Raw genomic sequence first — 19,878 nt, 5'->3', positions numbered from 1 at the left:
TCCCACCCCACCATTCTTTTCTTCCTCCCTTCCTACATAAACCATCAGCCAATCTCTTGTCGCACAAAACATTGGCGCATCGTCAATGTCCAGCAGAGAATCATAAATCTTCCAGTAAGCGACTTGAAGTCTTTGCGCTTACTGTCTTTGGGGAGAAAGACTTCACGGGGACGTCTGACCTACGATACGCTCAACAATACCTGCAATTTTCTTCGATTTTTGGTTACGCTACATACCTACAATACCCACATACACAGACACCACGGCTTCAGACGAATTTCAACCGCTTCTTGTATATTCTTCGGACGACGAGCGTCCAGATTCCACCAGACAGGAATTCCGTAATTCTAATCTAGGGCAGAATAACAGCTACGGCGCGATGGCGACTAAATCAGCCTTCGTCGAGACGAACACCAGGGGCCCCATGGGAGAGACCTATCGCAAGTCTAGTGATGGACTGGAGACAAATGCCCAGCCTGTCAGCAGCTTGGACATAAATGGGGAGAGGAGAGTTGACGATGATGATGTGAATCCAGAAGTTTTGGAGCATGCGCTTGAGTCGCTGGAGGGCAAGAAGAAGTCCTGGTATTCGTACTTGCTCACCAAGGACTTCTGGATTGTCTTGCTCATTGGGTATGTTGCGCTATACTATCACTCTGAAGTGCTCTAGAGCTAAATATCTTCACAGACAAGTCCTTGCCCTTTGCATTACCGGTACCAATACCTTCTCGACCCTGCTAGTGATGAAAGGCACTTCCATTCCCGCTTTCCAAACTCTTTTCAACTACATCTTGCTCACGCTCATTTACACCACATATACGATCTACAAATACGGCTTCAAGAAGTATTCCAAGCTCTTGATGGTTGATGGGTGGAAGTATGTCATTCTGAGTTTCTTGGATGTGGAGGGTAACTACTTCACTGTGTTGGCATACCGCTATACCAATCTGCTGTCGGTAAGAATCTACAACTCCTATTGACCAGGTTCCGAACTAATGAATTCAGGCTCAACTTCTAAACTTCTGGTCCATCGTCTGCGTCGTACTGATCTCCTTCTTCATTCTCCGCGTGCGCTATAAGTGGTTCCAGATCATCGGCATCCTCGTCTGCTGCGGCGGAATGGGCTTGCTCCTCGGATCTGACCACATCACTGGCGCCAACGGCGGAAGCCCTCCAACCATGCTCAAGGGCGACCTCTTCGGACTCGCAGGCGCAACTTTCTACGGAATCTCCAACGTCTTCGAAGAATGGTTCGTCTCCAAGCGTCCCATGTACGAAGTCCTCGGCATGCTTGGTCTCTTCGGCATCATCATTAACGGTATCACCGCCGCCATCTTCGATAGAGACCAATTCCAATCTGCAACCTGGGACGGCGAAGTCGGTGGTTACATCGTCGGCTATACTCTCATTCTCGCGCTCTTCTATTCTCTCGCCCCGATCATTCTGCGAATGGCATCAGCGGCATTCTTCGATATTTCGCTTCTCACTGGAAACTTCTGGGGTGTCATTATCGGCATCAAGGTCTTCCACTACGCTATTCACTACCTCTACCCCATTGCATTCGTTCTTATCATTTTGGGCCTTGTCACGTATTTCTTGGCTGGAAGCATTCTCGGTGATAGTAAAAAGCCTTGGTTGGGAAGCAACCAGGAGCATGGCGTTGCTGGTGTTGGAACGGCAAAGAGGAAGGCTATCAAGCAAGCGAGACGTGAGGGTCTAGTTGCTTCGGATGGTCATCACATTGCATAGAGTGGTAGATTGGGGTCTTGGGGTCTTAGGGAGAAATAACGGATGCTTTGCTAAAGAGGTGGAGATAGTGAAATTTCTATGGTGCTATGTTTTGTTAATAATTAGGTGAGGTTGGTGCTGACAAGGAATGCGATTATTTATTAAATATGAACGGAATATCAAGCAATTGAAAAGTTTTTTACCTGAATTCGTAACTCTAACTTACATGTAAAGTGAAGGTTCGCCTATGGGCAAGTAATGTCAAAGACTGGCATTTAGATCGGGAGAGGAATATTGCATTCCAGCATGACCTAGTTTTCCAGATATGTACAGCCCAAATTACATCCCCAATTTACTTGTACATACTCCAAACATGTATCAAGACATCCACAACAGGACATAATCCCAACTTTCTCACTGCCCACTGAGTCTCCTTGTGTTCTCTTACATCCCTATTCAAGCTCAGACATGTGCTTATCTTCCCATCTCTTTAAGATATCAATACACCCTCTTTGCGAATCAATCCCCCCGCCCCTTCGCCTCACCTAAACCCAAATACCGACGATATCTTATCCCCAATAGTCTCCTTCCCCTGCTCCTTCCTAATCCTCTTCTCCTCCGCCTGCCTCTCATAAATATTCCCCAGACTCTGCGCAACCTGCTCACCAGCCTGAATCTCCGCCTTGATAGCCCTCTCCTCCACCTCCCGCTCCTCATCACTCAGACCATCTAGCCGCTTCTTGAACGCCGCTTGTACTTTCTGCGGGAGATCTGAGGGTTTGAGTTTATTCTCGTCGAGGTTGGCGTGCGTGGTGCCGGGTTGGGGGGAGGATTTCTTTTTTGTGGAGGAGAGGAGGGGTGGGAACTCCGGGATCGGTTCCCCAGAGGCTTTGGCGGCTTCGATGGCGGCTTCTTGGTCGAGCATGCGGTGGTAGAGTGTATCGGCGTGCATTTGGATTTGTTCGTCGACTTCTGGGGGGCGGTCGAAGGTTGAGAGGTAGCCTAGTGCTTTGAGGAATTTCTGGATATGGTCAGTCTCGCATTCAAACCCAACAGCTTATACCCTGCCCAGTACACTCTACAGCCAAAGCCACAACCAGTACCAAGAAGAAGAGGATAGCAGAGACAATCCAACATACCCCTTGCATAGTATAACACCTTTCCAAATCCCTATTCTCCTTCCTGCACATCGTCAACCTGCTCGCCCACCCGCCATTCCGGAAACAATCATTGACCTCCCACTGCTCCAGCGCGCAATTCTCCAGTGCCGCACGCCCAATTTCCGCTTTCCTGTATTTGTACCCCTCCAGCACATCATCTATCTTCTCCTGGTCGGATTTACTCGCTGATTCGACGTCGTGCTGTGACTGGTATGTTTTCCAGAGATGTGCATACCGCCCGTCTTTATACAGGCTCTGTGGGGGCACTTTGGGCTCGGAGCTTTCATTTTCGTTTTCTGGAGAGGCGGGAGGTTTGGAGAGGAGACCTTCGGTTGGCGAAGGTGTTGATGTGACGGGTGCTTGTGCTGGTGGATTAGGAGCGTCGTATTTCACTGGTGATTCTTTCTTAAGAAATTCTCGTAAGCTGGGATCGAGATTGCGGAGGGGGTCCTTTGATTTGTCGTCATCGTCTGACGAGGAACCCCAGAACCAGCCCATTGTTGCGATTGTTGAATGTTGGAGGGGGTGGTGTATGCTGGTTTGTTGCAGATGTTGCGAAATCTAGAGCATGATAGCTCTAGGGTTTTGTTAGCGTGCTACAGGGGTAGGTCCACTGAACTGAGTTGCAGAGGAAGGTCGGTAAAGACTTGGCGATAGGCCCGGAAAGTCAACAATGACCATTATGAAGAGATGTTCTGCATGCCTCGGAGAAAGTAGAGACTTTACTTAGATTCCAATAATTTATTTCACCATATTATTTGAGTATGATGAGGTAGATTTCCCAGTGATATCTCTTTGGACATCCTTCGGGAAGTCGATTGCCGTAGATATCCTCGAAGCGTGAATCTTTCGAATCATGCATTTCAGAATTGGTTGCTTCTCAAAATAAACCATGGACCGTCAAATATAACCAGTCAAGGCAAGGGACAAATATTTAATTCTAGCATTCAGCTTTACCCACATCTAGCTCTACGCAGCCGGCTCACCAACCAGTGACAAGTATTGATTCACAACAATCTTAACCTGTTCCTCGTAGCTCTGGAACTTAAATCCGAAGACCTCCTCGGTACGACTAGCATCGACCTTTGTCCTCTTAGTAGTAGCAGGCCCATTGTTCGGCAAAATTCCCTTCTTGACAGCCTCAGGGAAATTCCGATTAACAATCTCAATCGCTTCCTCCCACCTTGTACCTCTCTCTCCTTCAGACACTGCTAAGAAGTTCTGGTTCCCTGCAATCTTGGCATCCAGAGACTCGACTTGTAATCGCGCAACGTCCGCGACATGGACGCTGGTGCTTGGGACGGCTCCCCATCCACTATCACCACCAAGAACTTGTGCAATAGCAGCTGCGACTGTGCCATCGGAGATTTTCTTTGGATCAGTAATCATCTCATTGTCGCCAATGGTAAACGAAGGCATGATATTGATGATATCCCATTTCGGATTCTTCTCCTTCACAAATTCATTTGTAGCGAGCAATGCACGGACTTTGCTTGCAGCATATGCCTCGAATGGATTGCTGTACGGACCGGCTGGGAAAGGAATCTTGTACGTGTCGTCGAACACGGTGTCGACTTCCTTGGAGATGAATTCTTCCCAGGGGATGATAGCTACTTCGGAGGACGTGATGACGATGCGCTGGATGCCCGGTGTCTTGTATGCTGCTGTCAAGATGGACAAGGTGCCTTTCAGTGCTGGAGCAATGAGATCGCTTTCATATTGATCAGGTGTGAAGCCTTCGCCTTTGATTATGGGGGATGCGCAGTGGATGATGAATTTGACGCCAAGGACTGCCTCGTCGTAAGCGTTGTCTGCGAGGATGTCTGGGACGATGATGAAAGAAAGTCGGGGTCCAGGATTGATGGCTTGGGCAGTTGGGGTAGCTAGGATGGCATCTGCCTTTGCTTGGGAGCGGACTGCTGCACGGACGGAGTAGCCGGCTTGAAGGGCTAAGTGGATGGTTTTGATGCCGATGAGGCCAGTACCGCCTGTGATGAAAATCAGATCACTCGGCATGTTTGCTGGCTGTTGTAAGTTTCGGTCGTTGATGTCTATTAAGATGCCTTGTCTCGGTCAGCAACTATGGGTTTGAAGTCAACTAATTATCAAGAAGGGGAGGTAGTTTGATATGTCGAGGAATATTTCTTGAAAGCTCCACAACTTCCTAATATATAGTCTTCGTCGAGCTTCATATCTCACTCACTGTTGGATAAGTCCGCACTGATTTGCAATATCCGATATGACAAAGTATAAGCATGTTGAAATGGTCATTAGAGAATTACCGCGTTGGGACAATGGGGCCAGCCTCGCGGTCAAGAAGCGTTTGCTGAAGAACACTATGTTTTGCGGTTAGGTACTTGATTGGTTTCAGGAATGTCGATGGATTACCAATCGTCAGATAAATTAGTGATTGGTCATGAGATTACTCTGTGTGGTGAAGAACATAGGTGTTTAAATTGTTGACTAATCTCTTCGCTTACTTGTTTGTCTTTCGATTCATAATCGATCCGGACTGCTGCTAGCCAGAGTACATACTGACCGTGTTAAGAGAGGTTGTTGTCAACAAGTTCATCGCACGAGCTTTCCGAGCTTTCCTATCATGTCTCTTACTTATCCATTCGTTCTCCTCTTTTCTGGAAATAGGCTTACCTGGGGCCACTTCTACTGTAACGTTGTACAGCTCATAGGAGTAAACTTTGACGCTTTCTTAGACTGATGGCTAGAGAACACTGTGGATCCTTGATGATCAGGTTCTTTAATATACATAGATCATTTCATAAGCTGTGGAGTACTGTTGCTCTAAACGTTGGGCTCAATGAACAATCAATGTAGCAGCTCATATAGATCGGTAGTCTCCATAGTCTCTTTGCCATTCATTACAATAATCGTAATGGCTACGATACTTGAGTTTCATTTCGTACAAGCATGAATCAATAGTTTGAGAGAAGGATATGCTCTCGCTCAGAATATTCTCCATTGTGGGTATCGCAGGAAGCCATTTTGAAAGTTAGGCAGGGCCGCACATACCTCTTCTGAGCCAAACTTGAAGTGCCTCGAAGTTAGTTATAGTTTTTCCAGCCGGGGAGTAGCAAGTGTATCATCCAAATCTAATCAACAGAGGAGATCTAGAAGCTTGTTTTTACAAGGGCTGCGTCGTCGCTCGAAAGAAAGATCGCCCGAATGAGGCGAGCGAAAGTAAACACAGTTTCGCCTGCTTTCCTACCGAATTCAAAGGAGATCTGATTGGGTCGTATATAGACTCAAACGGCAATCAAAATGCAAGCATATCTATTATCCCAATCATCCCGGGGTGTTCGGCATGGATTAGCTGTGACGATGCTGTTGGGTTGAGGTCGGTTACCATAGCTTTTGATGGATGGACCCCCTGGCTTGGTTCGGGCCGCACCCTCCCCCGCGTTTCTCTTGGCGTGAATTCAAAATGACCCCTCCTTCCATTTTAGACGCAAGCTTGCCTTGCTCCAGCAAAGTCCCGGATCAACAAACGACAATCAAAACAGCTTGAAGTGGAATCACTTCTTCCAACATCCACACACTTCCAGAGTGATTGATTGAATAAAGAAGTGACACTGGAACTCAGATCTGCGAGTAGTAGCTCCAGAAAATGGCAACGTCAAAACAACTCCGAATCGGCTTCGTGCCAGAGCACTTCTCAACACCTTTACACTACGCAAAGAAATACTTCGGACTCAATGCGGAGCTCATCCCCTTTCCATCTGGCACAGGACATATGATCACATCATTGAGGAGTGGGGAGATAGACGTCGGGATTGGACTCACAGAAGGATGGGTAGCAGGATTGGGAAAAGAGGATGTTGAGGGTGATGGTGGATATAGAATCGTAGGGACATATGTCGAGACACCATTATGTAGGCTAAGTTTTCGTCTCATCTTTCTTCCATTATTTTTGTGATTGATGCTAACGCCTTATCTACAGGCTGGGCTATTTCAACGGGCGCAAAACGAGAAATCAACTCAGTGGCCGACCTCAAAAATGGCAAAATAGGAGTATCCCGCGTTGGCAGCGGCTCCTACGTAATGGGCTTCGTGCTCGCCGACCAAAACAATTGGCTTTCCCCCTCCTCGCCCAACCCCTTCGAAGTCATCCCTCTCCAAACTTTCGAGAAACTCCGCAACGGCGTCAACGACTCCACAGCCGACTTCTTCATGTGGGAACACTTCACTTCAAAACGATACTACGACAACGGCGAGATCAAACGCATTGGCGAGATTTATACTCCGTGGTCGAGTTGGAAGATCGTTGCCAGGACGGATATCGAGAAGGGGGATTCGAGGCTGGAGGCACTGTTTGAGAAGTTGGATCAGGGAGTGAAGCATTTTGAGGAGAAAAAGGAGGAGAGTGTCAAGTATATCAGTACGGAGTTGGATTATAGTGAAGAAGATGCGAGGGAGTGGTTGAAGACTGTGGAGTTTACGAAGAGGACGAAGGGCGTGGATTTGGGGGTTATAAGGAAGACGGTGGAGACTCTGAAGAAGGCGGGCGTGTTGAATGAGAAGGGAATGACGGCTGAGACTATGGTTACGCACCATCGATGATTTTTTTAGCGAAATTCTATCAGCTCTAACACGTACATACGCTATGACATTCTCCGTAACGTTCCACTTTGGTGTTTACCTCCCAATACGAAATAGAGCCAAAGCTAACACTCGCTTAGTCTGTTTACTTGCTCATTTTGGTGCTTCGGACTGACATACTTACAGATGCAACTAAGTGACAGGAGTAAGCAAAAACAGAGATTAAGGATATTATGGAATGCCAAACCTCAGCTTTCGCCACAGTGGCGATGAATCAAGAAGAAATCCATCCCCCGACCAAATGGTCACTCGTAAGTCAGTACTTAGAATGAATGAAATTCACAAGCCGAGTCATCAAAAAGTGTAGTTGATTGGGAAACAATTATTAGCAAGACTTGAAATTAGGCATAAATCGTACTTTCTATCGTCGGTTAATTAGTCAGTTTCGTCTCAATCGGCAGCCTTATTACGTGAAGAACATGGAGACAAAAGGCAATATAAAGCCACAGCGTTTGCAGACAATAAAAATCGCTCAAGTACTAGATAAAGCAAACTAATACATGGTTTCCCTCTTCCAAGCATATTCGTTACACTATCGTTTCATACTCATACATTCATGATTAATTCTGCCAATTTGCAGTTCACCAGAGCAGCCACACGTTTATAATCGATTCCCATCTGCGGCGCCCTTGTCTCAAGTTTTCGAAATCGGAGAAGGGGCCTCGTTGCCATTGTATGGAGCCGCTGGAAGCCCTTTATCGTTCGAGCTGGGGGCTGGTTTGGCGCCGCCACCTGATCTCTGGCTCGGAATCCAAGAGAGGAACATCTCCACATCTTTGGCAATAGCTGCTGGCACAGCCATATTCTGCATCCATTGCGGCAGAACCCCCCCAGCATTTGAAGCTGTTGCCATGATCCACTCAATCTCTCCAGAACTGGGCAGAATCCGGATGCGCTCAACCGACACGTAGGCCGCCATGACCAAACTTTTGTCTTTTGCGAATTCGGCATATGGCGATCTGTCGAAGTCGTTGATGGGTATTGAGATGACGAGAAATTCGGAAGCTCCAAAGAGTGCGGCGGTGACCTGTACTACGGGAAAAGTGCGGTTCTTGAGAGGTTTCGGGTCTATTTTATGCTTCATCTCCTCGACCACGACATTTATACTCGTCCACCGCTCCCCGCGCACATTGACTTCGATCCCACTGGTATCCCAACTCATTGCCTGCCTAGCTCCAATAATAGACGGCGTAAATGCATCTTCTGACTCCGCATGGTGCTCCTTGAAGCAACGTATAAACTCTTCCCAGCTAGCCGTGCCCTGCTCCTGTGCATTCCGATGACAGCTCCGCCTGCAATACCAGGTCTCGTCTTTGCGATCCGCACTGTATTGGCTCATTCCTTCAACTTTATCCAAATCCTTTCCCGCCACGACCCGCTCGTAGAGATGTACCTGCGCTTCAGAAGCAGCATATTTTTTCGGCGACCCTTTGACTTTCCATGTTGGCTGTGCGCCAGACTTCGGCGCAACGCCGTCAATGAAAGGGATTGATTCCTCGAGCGTATTCTGGATGAAAGACTGTAGGGTTGGCGGCTTCGTAGTAGCTGCAGATTCGTCATTGTACTTCTCCGTCCCGTCTCGATTGCTCGGCGCAACGCCTTTGCCTCCGGACGGCAATTGTGATATTGATATTCCCTCCAATCGCACCCACGGCCCCAGAGTCTCTGCCATTGTTCCTTTTCGTTCTGTTGACCGGGAAAGAGGCAGTAGGTTGCAGAAGATGCGGTCGCGCAAGTCAATTGTCGCAATGCTGTGGAGATACAAATGAGTTCAGATGAACCTTGGTATGGGAATTGGGAAAGAGGTGGGTGTGACGTTTGCCGAGGCGCTGAAACGGGTGTCGTGGCCGCTGTCAAGCCCCTGCGCAAGCTTGGGCAGGGGTAAGCTCCAGGGACGACAGGGAGACGCTTTGGCTGGCGTCGGGGGTGTTCAGACCTCTTGGGAGAACAACCTCAAACTCGGTCACCTTTTTCAAAGCAAATCTACCAACAGACGCGACGTTCGGTTCAGATTAGTTACATCGATCAATCCTGCTGATAGCGGGTTGGAGGACATCAAGAGTTTAATCCTGTCTAGGTCGCCTCGAAAGCAAGACGAAGAAAGATGATGGCTAGGCTAGCCCTCACTGCACAGTTCATATGCTGTTGAACTGTACAATCACAGCAACCTGCTTCGTAGTCTGGAGCACAGATACTCCGTACATCGAGTCTGCGTGGGATTGCTCATCACAATAATGTAGTTCGGAGGTATACTGGGGGCCCCTGGTACGGCCACGCATTGGGAACAGACCAATACCAGAGGTGCTCCTGTCACTTGTCAGAGACAGGATACCCGTGCGCGTTGCTATCTATTCGAGAAAAACTACTGTTGACTATGACTTGGTGCAACAGAGCCACCATGGCGGCGCTCCTGTGTTATTCAGGGGCGTGCTTAACTACTCCAACATGTCACCACGAGTATGGGACCTATCACCCCCAATTCTCAAATAAGCTCCTCCGATGCAGGCTAATCAAATGAAGTACACAGGCGCAACTAGGGGAATCGGATGAATGGTGCCAAGTATGTTGTCATATACGCCCCCTTCTTCTCAGAGTAGTTGAACGACACAAAAGTATGCACATACGGCGTCTCAATGTCATCGTCAACAACGTCGCTTCCACTGGAAAGGATTAGCCCATAGTTTCATGAAAGAATGGCGCGTATCACTCACTATGCATCAAATATGATCTTCTGATAAGCTCCTTCGCCACCCCACGCCCAACCTCGCCTCCGAAATACTTTCTCCATGGCTTCTGCAATGGCTTTGTCGTTCTTGAAGTACTGGCAAAGGGGTACGTAGATCTTGACATCTGGATGAGGTTGTCCGGGTTTGAGCTCCCAACTGAAGCATGCACCACTGCTACAAGGCTGCGTGCCCCGGAACTCCTTTTTGAATCGATCATCGATTGCTTTGTTCTCAGGCTCATTGATGAGGAGGTTCCAAGAGTCGCGGAGGATATCCAGACCATCGAGAGTTGCCTTGTCAGTCAACTTGCCGCCGAGAGTGACATGCTTTTGTACTGTTTCCCATGAATTGGATCGTGGGTCGATATATATTTTAATACGTGCTCCAGCTTCAGGACTCACGCAGTCGATGCCGATGACCGCTGTGATCGGAGGGTCCTGGTACAGCAACTTTTGATACTCTTCAATAGCATCGAGGGCAGGTCCGAAAGAGGGCCCCAGTGGCTCGAGGCGCCGGATGAGGCTGAATCCAGCTCGGTCAGAGTTGATCGCAGACGTCATGTACTTGATGATGGGGTAAAAGTATGCTTTCATCGTGATCTTGTCTTCACCAAGATCAAATGCGAGGAAGACTTTGGGCATGTGCATTGTCGTTTTCGGAACCTTTTCTGCTAGGCTAGCTGCGTCGGCTTCAGATGGGTAGAACTCAGCAGCAAACTGGTTAAACCAGGTCAAGTCCGCTCCAACCCTCTTTGCAATGACGGGAATAGGATTTTCAGTCACGCCATCATATCCTGGAAACACCGGCTCAAAGCAAAAGCGCACGTACGACTTTCCATTATCGCTTTGGTTGAGACTCGTCTCGAACGGCGAGCCATTAGGTGTGAGGAGGGATGTCTCTTGTGCGTTCTTGGGTGCTCGACCCATGTTTGGAATAATATACTCCTCAAGAAACTTGAGATGAGATTTCTGTTGCTCGGGTGTATAGGTTCCGACTGCTTGGAGCAGTGAGCTGAGAACAGGCTTGGTATGCTTTGTCCAGAAAGCAACGCCATCTTCTTTGGCTTTCAAATCAGAGGGTTCAGTGATACTGTCAAAGAGCTAGTCAGTGTTGAACTGAGAGATTGCAAAACAGTGCATGTGCTTCAAAGAACAAACCTTCCCATACTGACAGATCTAACGAAATTTCTAGTCGGAACGGATAATTGGCAGATTGTCTTGTCTAGAGAGGTGCCTTGTGTCCTTGAAAGTAACCAAACATCTACTTCAGCATGTCGATTGCTTAGCGATAATTATATTTAAATACATGGCGACATGACAGGGTTCACAGCATCGCCACAGACTTGCTGCATTAGGCACCGGCTTTAGAAGGTCAGGACCGACTATGGCAACCTCAACAGAACCAAACAGAGAGTAGCTTGTCGTTCTGTAGATGTACCTAAGATCTTGGGGTCAATCAGGGTGCTCTGAAAGTCACTTTCAGTAGGCTGTGCTGATGTAACCAACCACAAGTCTGAAAATGTGGTGTCTGTCATGCATCTATGACATGTGGAAGCTAGTTCGTAAAAATTACCGTCAATGAATGAACAATCAGGATGAGGGGCGAGGGATTCGAAGAGGAGGGTTGCGAGGGGTAAAGGCTGCGGGTGATGTGGTCCACTATTGATAAGCACTACTGTACGGGTCAGCGACATCCCAGTTCTTGGGGAAATATGGGGCACTGTCGTTCGCAGTTTAACGCTGACAGCGTCATACTGATTACTTGCGACCTCACATATGTGACAGCTAATCTGGCTATTCCATTCTACGATCTCTTTCGTAGCTTGTCAGTATGTTCGACAATCTGCCTTTCTTCAGAAAAGAGCAGCGACAACTTCCGCCTATTGTTCCCAGTGATGAAGTTGTCCCTGTCCATCTGTTCGACGATTCTGCTGCAACGAGAGGAATAATTCTGGTCGGTATGTGCATGAGATCACTTGACTCTCTGTGGAAAATCGGAGTGAATATTTCCGGAATTGCTGTAAACTTTCACCGGCATGTCAAGAATTAGAGCTAATCGTTACATTTTTCGCAGCCACCTTCAAGTTCGCGGAAGTCTTGGATCCTGCTAAGCTGAATGATGCCTTGTCAGAGCTTTTCCAGATGCCAGGATGGCGAAAATTAAGTGGAAGATTCAGGTATCGAGTATGTGATAGAAGGCTCAGCATGCTTTATTCTTTCACTTACACGAGCTTGAAATTATTGTTGCTAATTACAGTCACAGGATGATGGTGGGCTGGAAATACACGTTCCAAATCCACCCACGAAGGAGCGTCCGGCTGTTCAATTCAGCAGAGAAGACCACGAGTTTCCCATGTCGGAACATCCTCTGGCTTCAAGACTACCTCAACCGACTGGCAAGATTGAAACTTATCCAGGCCCCAAGGAGTTCTGCTCTCTGGGACAAGGGCCCTACTCGCCTCGGAATCTAGATGACTATGTCTACTCTGGTACACCCCAGTTTTGCTTGCATGTACAGAAATTCACAGATGGTACTCTTGTGTCTCTTACACTCACTCATATATCAACCGATCTCGTCGGTCTGGCCTGCATTATCGAAGCATGGAGTCTTGTCCTGGCTGGAAAGTCAGAAGCTGTGGTTCCAATGGCGGGATACCGCGAAGACCCATTCGACGGGATGGTGAACCCAGCACCAAAAGAACGTCACGTTTTGCAAGACAGGATCATCGATGGCTGGCGCTTCAATTACTGGGGACTGAGAAGCCTATTTGAAGCATGGCGCTGCCCTGACATAGAATCACGAACTCTCTGTATCCCCAAGAACGTCATGGCAGCGTTGATGAAAGAAGCCCGAGGCCACATAGAAGATGATATTGCTGCTGCTCCTTCAGGACACAAGCCTTTCATTAGCGAAGGAGATGTTTTGACAGCTGTGGCTTGCAGGATTCTGGCTCAATATCAAGGACCTGGATCAAGTCGTGAGATGGCAACCATCATGGCCCTCGACCCTCGCGGCCGCGTCAAGTCTGTATTTCGTCAAGATACAGCATATGTCCAAAACTCGCCCACAAACATATACTTCTTCTGTCATGCTGATAAAGCTGTCGAAATGCCCGTAGGCCAATTAGCACTAGCGGTGCGTAATGCGATTGCAGCTCAGACCACGGAGGAACAGCTAAAGGCAGCGGCATATCTGTCCGCGAAATCCATCAAAGCAAGTCAGATGCCTGTCATATTCGGCGACAAAGATATGGCCACGCAATTTATGTCCAATTGGACGAAGGGTCACCTTTTGGACAAGATGGACTTCGCTCCGGCGGTGGTAAAAGACGCAGCTCCTGAGCTATCGAGCAAACCTGGACACCCAATCTATTACCAAGCTTCTGATCCGTCTCACAGCACGGTTTCGGTTATTTCAAGTGTTTTTGTTGTTGTGGGGAAAGATTATGAAGAGAATACTTGGTTCTCCATTTCCGTTCCAGGAAAGATGTGGTCCGATTTATTGGAGTTCTTGAATAGATTCGCTTGAGAACATGAATGAGAAAGAGCTTGATATGAGGATGTTGTTGCCGGCAATGACTGAGACGAGAGAAATAAAATGCGATTTTACTGCCTTAACCTGCGTTTCTATTCAGAATATAATGGATGTCATCTAAATATATCGAATCTAGTGTCTATCTCCAATGTCCTAATCGTCTTCAACACCGGCTCTGATTTTTCGACTTTTGTCACTCTTACCCATTCTCGTCCAACTATTCGTCCCTCAACGGTTCAGAGCTGCCTGTGCAAATAGCACAGGGGTCAATCCAAACAATGACATGGTTCCCCAAGCCCAGATATTTGCTCTCGGGTATTGTAAGATCAAGGAGTATGCTGCTATTGTTGACCCAATCCGCAGACAAGAATATATCGCGTGTGGGAATCTCACCACAAAACTTCCTGCCGCTGTCAACAACACACTTTGAGTAATGACCATGTCCAGTAGAAGACCGATTAGTGCCATGAGAAGAAGCGTCCTCTGCTTTCCAAGTTTCACAGGCAACGTATGCAAACCCTCTATCGTGTCCTCCCTGATATCTCTAACATCGCAAGCCGTTTCTCGTAGAAATTGATACAGGCAGGCAAGTTGAAAGCTCTTCCAGCGAAGCCTGTCCTCACTGCAGTGAGAACCTTCTCTTTGACAATAATATGCCATGCTTGCCTGTGCACACACACTGGCCATGCATAATGCGACAACAAACGACTTTGCCTCGCCGAGCTAGAAATTGTTCAATAATTATTCTACCCATGATTCGAAATGCAGTGAACTTACGAAGCTTTTCGGTTTGATCAGAAGTAGGCCTCCTGATTTCGAGAACAGTGGAACGCAACGTGCGCTCCATAAAAGACCCAGAGGCAGGGGTCGAAGAACCAACAGCACGGTCTGCAGCCCCGACATGAAGGCGCAAGCAACACAAATGGCCGAAAGAGAATAAGTCCATGTCTTCCAAACCCATTTTCGAGGTCGCCTTGATAACGGGGTATCTTTGTATTTATCGATAGCTTTAATTACCACAATGATCAGTAAACGAACGACAACGTACAGGTGACATATAGAGGACTTCTGCAATACTTACAGTCCACCAGTGCAGAGATCGTGCCAATGAGCCCAAGTACACTGCCAGGAAATTGATACGAGCCCGTGGCAGTATGAATAGCTCCTATTGCTGGTGCCAAATGACCCAAACCCATCAATGCGGGCATGAGACCCAGGCTTGCGAACAAATTCGTACGGGACATGACGTGCGCGAATTACCACGTCAACAACACTCATCGTTGGCTGCCTCTCGTCTTTCTGTACTAATAATCCCGGAGATACAATCAGGCAGCCGCCGAAAGAACTTCGGAATTTCTTCCCTGCTTGTAATTTGCTCATGCATGTGAGACGTCACACCCACGGATGAGGGTGTACGGAGTGTCGTTGAAGGGTCTTTCAGGGTCCTTTCCGCTCTGCCACTGCCTGCAGAGAACTTAAAATGAAATAGGGCTGTAGCGGTCGAGTGCAAGATTGCCTGAATAGAATCGGATGTTATGCCCAAGAGAGAACAATTCCTTTATCACATGAGAGTTTCATGATTGATGTCAAGCTTCGATGTCATTATCAACCATGATTGTGCACTGGTGCGAGGTCTCTGAACGAGAGCGAGATCTTCTCACTTTCTCTGTGAGACAGGGCGTGCTCCCGTAGAAATGGCTATAGCCAACCAATCTTTCACTGAAAATCCACTGTGGATGGATTCAACCCTTGGAGAGACCAAGGAACTGTATATTCCTTTTGTCTGGCAGGATTAACAACGGAGCTTATCCGCTGCACGGCACTGTGACATCGCACTTAACCGCTCTCCGTTGCAGATGAGCTCCACTGTCAGCCCACCGAATAACGGGAGTACATGTAAGACATATCCATCCAAGAATATTGTAATGCAGTACGCTCGTGGGTGAGAGTGTCCTGCACCAATCCATTCCACGCTGTCTTAAATCTCGGGGTATGATGCGACATCCCACGATTGGCGCAGTCCTGCGTGTCAGACGCAGACTAACTTGCGACCACGACATAAGAGTGGAGCAGAAGCTTCGCGCCCGGATGCTTGGCTCACATCATCCAAAGTATGTTGCTTCTGTAGAACGCTGGTAAGTGGGATTGCTGGTACGAGATTTAGGCGGTTGGCTTGGCTTCTCTTTTAGCAAACTTTACCAGGAGAAAACATAAGCGAATGTCAACAAATAAGCGAGGGGGAAGTCTTGGGCCACAGCAACGACACAGAGGGTATTTGATATCTTTGAAGCCCGAAGGAAAAACATGCAAATGAGGCCACCAGGCTCAAAGTCACTCCAATTCAGCACTTTGCATTGTTTTACGAAATGTACATCTAGATTTCTTAGCGCCCCACACGCTGACTGCATGTGTGTGGCACTTACTGTAGCAGGCCAAAAATGGTTAGCCAAGCGACGATCAGCATTCTGCATTTGAGCAGAGCCCCGACTTTGCTTCCCATCAGCCGCTGCATCGAGAGCCATCCTGTAGGTCACGCATCCTTTGTCAAATTCGAAGTTTCGTCTCTTGCCGAAATCCCCACCACTAAATCGCAATCATCATGTTAGAAGACGTACTCGCGGATGGGCTTCAAGCACTTTTGCTTCGTCTTTTAGTATACATGCCGATAGGTATTTTGGTCGTATGGATATTTCATCTCATAAAACCTGCTCTTGTGGCTGCTCTGTCGCCAGAATACCGTGATTTTAATTGGGTGGATGGGAAAAGAGGAATATGGTCATTTCTCAAATCTACATGGAATGTTGCATTCAAGTCTGAAGAACTGTTCGCGGACATCCATCGCAAGGTAGATACCACAAAATTAATACGTCAGCTAGTCAGATATCTGATATAATGATTCGTGATAGATTCGCGCTGCTACTCATGGAAAAATCAACTTGGTGCCAATTCCTCATTGCAGCACAGGGTTCATGCTCATGGTTCCAAAAGCACTGCTCAATGAATATGTTCGTCAGCCAGAGAACGATATCTCTCTCAAGAGATACACTTTACAAGCTCTTGTACCAGACTACACGACACTCGGCGCCCACATCGTGATACACTCAGTGTACAGAAATGTCGTGCACAAAGAACTCTACCAAAAGCTTGCAGACAAGATGGGGATGGTGAACGAGGAAATGGCTACGTCAATCAGAGAGGTCATTGAATCACAAGTTGGACCGAAAGATGAAGCCAAGATCAATATGTGGGATACCAACAACCAACTTCTGAGCCGGTCTGCAAATCGTGTAATTTCTGGATACCCTCTTTGCCGGAACAAAGAGTATCAAGATGCGACTGCAGCGTATGCAGCTACATTTTTCGCGTCAGCATTGTATGCAAGATTCATACCCAGATTGCTACGTCCGTAAGTGTATACAAATTATTTGCTTACGTGGGAGAATGTGCTGAGGATTTACGTAGTTTGCTCTTGCCTCTGGTATGCCGACCATTGATAAGACATATTCAGACTGCTGCCAAGCATGCAGTTCCGGTTATCAAAGAACGAATGGTGATTGTTGATGCTGCTGAAGAGAAAGGAGCCGAGCCAAATCTGCCAGTGACTATAGAGAAATTTATCTATGATGTTGGGATTGTAGTTGACAAGCTTCTTCCAGAACGATATGTTGAGTGCGATCATCGTGGCTGCGAAACGAGACAGCAATGCGGAAGCCGAATACGATCCACTGGTAATCGTAGCTAGAGTAATGGTTCTGAACTTCGTCCAGTCCTACACGAACCTTGTGACGATGACCAACTTGGTGTACGACCTTATCTCTCTCCCAGAAGGCGACTTCGAGAGGATGATTGCGGACCTGCGAGCAGAAATTAACACTGAAATGAGCAGAGGCGATGGCTTCTCGCACAACTTTTTCCAAAGACTGGACCTCATGGACTCTTTCATCCGCGAGAGTATTCGATACAACCCGATAGGCGAGACTGGACTTGAAAGAATTGTTGGCAAGTCAGGAGGATTCACTTTCTCTGATGGCACGCATGTTCCTCAAGGAGCTCTACTTGCTGCTCCGATTAAAGCTTACCAGCGTGACGAGAAAGCTTACCCAGGCGGATTCAATCCACGCCGTTCGATGGAGGACTCTGAACATCCGAAGGTCACTGACATTTCACCTGCATTCCTCAACTTTGGTCTGGGCCGAGCGGCATGCCCAGGGCGATGGTTTACGAGCAATTTGCTGAAGTTGGTATTGACACGGTTACTGTTGGATTATGATTTTGTGAGACTACCCGAGCGGCCGAAAATCGTTCGAAAAGTGACTCTGGATGAGCCGGTATGTCTGAGTTTCCCCTGAGTTTTTCTCTAGACCGGACCTAGAAAGCAGAACTAACTTATCTAAAGTGCGGACGGTTCCTTATTACTTTGAAGAAAAGAGATATCAAGTCAGCATCTATGTAGCAAATATTAGAGGCATTAAAATGCCAGTAAATCGAAGAAAATTTGTTCAAATGTGAATCATCATAACCGATTCATGTGCAGATTTTTGCATTCATACTGCAAATTTCTATGCCAACTAGTCAACCATGCATCGTCAGCTTGCCACAAAGTCAAGCAACGCCTTACTGACTTCTTCCCTCCTCTCCAACATAATCCAGTGACCAGCGCCTTCAAGTATTTTCTCGGTATAACCTTTTCTTGCAAAAGGCATAGTACCTAGTCCAATTTGATCGGCTCTTGTTACCATGTCTCCCCGGCCACAAATACCTAGCACAGGCACTTGGAGAGTACGATCGGCTTCCGTCAACGGGTCCTCATCAGGTGCTTGCGTTCCACGCATGAGTGACCGATAGTAATTCAGAGATGCTGCAATTGTGTTCTTCTGGCTGTTGATTCGAAGCCATCGAGCTTTGTCCTCTTCAGTGAGGTATGATGGCAGAGGAGCTTTCTTGTTAGCGGTTAACCATGAGCGTGTACCATTGATCGCAGCAAGGCTACTGATCCAGATCTCGTTGTTGTCTGGATATGCTAGATGAAAGAACGACTCAAGCTTCCACAAGTGTCAGACTTCTATTTTGCGGGAAATTCAAGAGTGACGTACATGTTTTGTCATGATTTCTTCAGCATCGTACGAATTGAAGAAGTACCAATAACCTAGCTGCATGTATCCAAGTTCTTTTTGGCTGAGTACATTCAGCCCATCAACATCAAAGAAGATCCCGGGTGCGCAGTATCCCGCTGACAGGAACACCAGCTTCTGAACTCGATGTGGTTGCCAGACAACAAAACGAGAGAGCACCATGGAACCCCAATCATGCCCAACTCCTACAACTTGTTTGATATTCTCGTGATCCAGTAATTCTGCAAAGTGACCACTCAATCGTTTCAAGCGGTATGCCTCAATATCGATGCGTTTGTCGCTGTCGCCATATCCAAGGCAGTCAGGTGCAATGACTCCATAACCAGCCTCACTCAGATCATTTATTTGGTATCTCCAGTCATGTCGCGATGATGGGTAACCGTGGATAAGAAGAAAGACCACCTTATTTTCCTTGGGTGGAACATAATCATATGCATAGGTATCCCCGTCGATCGTGGTGAACCTCTTGTCGAAGAAGGTCATTGCAAGAAATTCAAGAATACCAGTAGCAACCTGGCCAGTTTTGGTGCTTTAAGGGTGATTGAATGTGTATTTGAGAGTCTTGGGATGTTAAGAAGAAATCATCCGCGCCGTAATCGTACAGAGTGCTGACGGAAGTCACGTAGTGGAGTCAGCGATCGCTAGAGGTGTTGGAATTGACTGCTGATCAGTCCCTGTACCATGTCGTGAGGGGACGGTAATCTGGGGCTTGGGCGCTGCTGAGCCCCGCAAATGGTTAGAGAACCTCCACCAAGATTCAAATACGTAGCTAGACTACGACCATTTGTAACTTCCATTTCGACATGTAGGGAGGTACTCTTATGCGTTGAATCTATAATATCTTAGTCTCTTCTATTACCGAAGCTCAGTCCCCAATCTCTTTTAAATCTTGCACAGCTGTCTCATTAGTTACGGACAACAAATTCCGCATCATGTCATTCGCTTCTTCTACAATCAACTATGACAATGTTGCCCTTCTGTCAA

At 47.4% G+C, this 19,878-nt stretch overlaps 10 protein-coding genes across 11 annotated transcripts; 4 read left to right on the top strand and 6 right to left on the bottom strand.

Annotated features, from left to right (window-relative positions):
• Positions 1–38: 38 nt before the first annotated feature.
• On the top strand, positions 39–1,936 carry ONS95_006527 (uncharacterized protein). Its single transcript, XM_058499992.1, has 3 exons — positions 39–633; positions 689–956; positions 1,006–1,936. Exons 1-3 carry the CDS (start codon positions 380–382, stop codon positions 1,747–1,749), a joined length of 1,266 nt encoding a protein of 421 aa, XP_058349826.1. The 5' UTR covers positions 39–379; the 3' UTR covers positions 1,750–1,936.
• On the bottom strand, positions 1,932–3,466 carry ONS95_006526 (uncharacterized protein). The gene is made up of 2 exons (XM_058499991.1): positions 2,868–3,466; positions 1,932–2,749 (listed from the first exon to the last, which is right to left on the bottom strand). The coding sequence occupies exons 1-2, from the start codon at positions 3,384–3,386 to the stop codon at positions 2,270–2,272; spliced, it is 999 nt and encodes a 332-aa protein (XP_058349825.1). The 5' UTR covers positions 3,387–3,466; the 3' UTR covers positions 1,932–2,269.
• A 342-nt stretch (positions 3,467–3,808) lies between these two features.
• Positions 3,809–5,320, bottom strand: ONS95_006525 (uncharacterized protein). The gene is made up of 2 exons (XM_058499990.1): positions 5,092–5,320; positions 3,809–4,951 (listed from the first exon to the last, which is right to left on the bottom strand). Exon 2 carries the CDS (start codon positions 4,902–4,904, stop codon positions 3,858–3,860), a length of 1,047 nt encoding a protein of 348 aa, XP_058349824.1. The 5' UTR covers positions 4,905–4,951; positions 5,092–5,320; the 3' UTR covers positions 3,809–3,857.
• A 972-nt stretch (positions 5,321–6,292) lies between these two features.
• ONS95_006524 (uncharacterized protein) lies at positions 6,293–7,847 on the top strand. The gene is made up of 2 exons (XM_058499989.1): positions 6,293–6,775; positions 6,844–7,847. The coding sequence occupies exons 1-2, from the start codon at positions 6,511–6,513 to the stop codon at positions 7,461–7,463; spliced, it is 885 nt and encodes a 294-aa protein (XP_058349823.1). The 5' UTR covers positions 6,293–6,510; the 3' UTR covers positions 7,464–7,847.
• ONS95_006523 (uncharacterized protein) lies at positions 7,848–9,348 on the bottom strand. The gene has a single exon (XM_058499988.1). The coding sequence runs from the start codon at positions 9,172–9,174 to the stop codon at positions 8,137–8,139; it is 1,038 nt and encodes a 345-aa protein (XP_058349822.1). The 5' UTR covers positions 9,175–9,348; the 3' UTR covers positions 7,848–8,136.
• Positions 9,349–9,449: 101 nt separating this feature from the next.
• ONS95_006522 (uncharacterized protein) lies at positions 9,450–11,895 on the bottom strand. Of its 2 annotated transcripts, XM_058499986.1 has the most exons (3): positions 11,386–11,895; positions 10,214–11,317; positions 9,450–10,162 (listed from the first exon to the last, which is right to left on the bottom strand). In XM_058499986.1, the coding sequence occupies exons 1-3, from the start codon at positions 11,391–11,393 to the stop codon at positions 10,036–10,038; spliced, it is 1,239 nt and encodes a 412-aa protein (XP_058349820.1). In that variant the 5' UTR covers positions 11,394–11,895; the 3' UTR covers positions 9,450–10,035. The 2 variants fall into 2 exon arrangements, with proteins under 2 accessions (XP_058349820.1, XP_058349821.1); XM_058499987.1 differs by having other exon boundaries at positions 9,450–11,317.
• Positions 11,896–11,941: 46 nt separating this feature from the next.
• ONS95_006521 (uncharacterized protein) lies at positions 11,942–13,869 on the top strand. The gene is made up of 3 exons (XM_058499985.1): positions 11,942–12,185; positions 12,302–12,411; positions 12,491–13,869. Exons 1-3 carry the CDS (start codon positions 12,059–12,061, stop codon positions 13,754–13,756), a joined length of 1,503 nt encoding a protein of 500 aa, XP_058349819.1. The 5' UTR covers positions 11,942–12,058; the 3' UTR covers positions 13,757–13,869.
• On the bottom strand, positions 13,870–15,364 carry ONS95_006520 (uncharacterized protein). The gene is made up of 3 exons (XM_058499984.1): positions 14,844–15,364; positions 14,540–14,769; positions 13,870–14,485 (listed from the first exon to the last, which is right to left on the bottom strand). Exons 1-3 carry the CDS (start codon positions 15,004–15,006, stop codon positions 13,991–13,993), a joined length of 888 nt encoding a protein of 295 aa, XP_058349818.1. The 5' UTR covers positions 15,007–15,364; the 3' UTR covers positions 13,870–13,990.
• A 907-nt stretch (positions 15,365–16,271) lies between these two features.
• ONS95_006519 (uncharacterized protein) lies at positions 16,272–18,278 on the top strand. The gene is made up of 5 exons (XM_058499983.1): positions 16,272–16,607; positions 16,669–17,168; positions 17,225–17,360; positions 17,419–18,090; positions 18,159–18,278. The coding sequence occupies exons 1-5, from the start codon at positions 16,362–16,364 to the stop codon at positions 18,213–18,215; spliced, it is 1,611 nt and encodes a 536-aa protein (XP_058349817.1). The 5' UTR covers positions 16,272–16,361; the 3' UTR covers positions 18,216–18,278.
• A 24-nt stretch (positions 18,279–18,302) lies between these two features.
• On the bottom strand, positions 18,303–19,541 carry ONS95_006518 (uncharacterized protein). Its single transcript, XM_058499982.1, has 2 exons — positions 18,856–19,541; positions 18,303–18,804 (listed from the first exon to the last, which is right to left on the bottom strand). Exons 1-2 carry the CDS (start codon positions 19,375–19,377, stop codon positions 18,349–18,351), a joined length of 978 nt encoding a protein of 325 aa, XP_058349816.1. The 5' UTR covers positions 19,378–19,541; the 3' UTR covers positions 18,303–18,348.
• Between the last annotated feature and the right edge of the window lie 337 nt (positions 19,542–19,878).

Source organism: Cadophora gregata (genome assembly GCF_030347475.1).
Source record: "Cadophora gregata isolate MNR1 chromosome Unknown scaffold_18, whole genome shotgun sequence".
NCBI lineage: Eukaryota > Fungi > Ascomycota > Leotiomycetes > Helotiales > Ploettnerulaceae > Cadophora > Cadophora gregata.
This window is presented reverse-complemented; position numbering and strand designations above follow the sequence as displayed.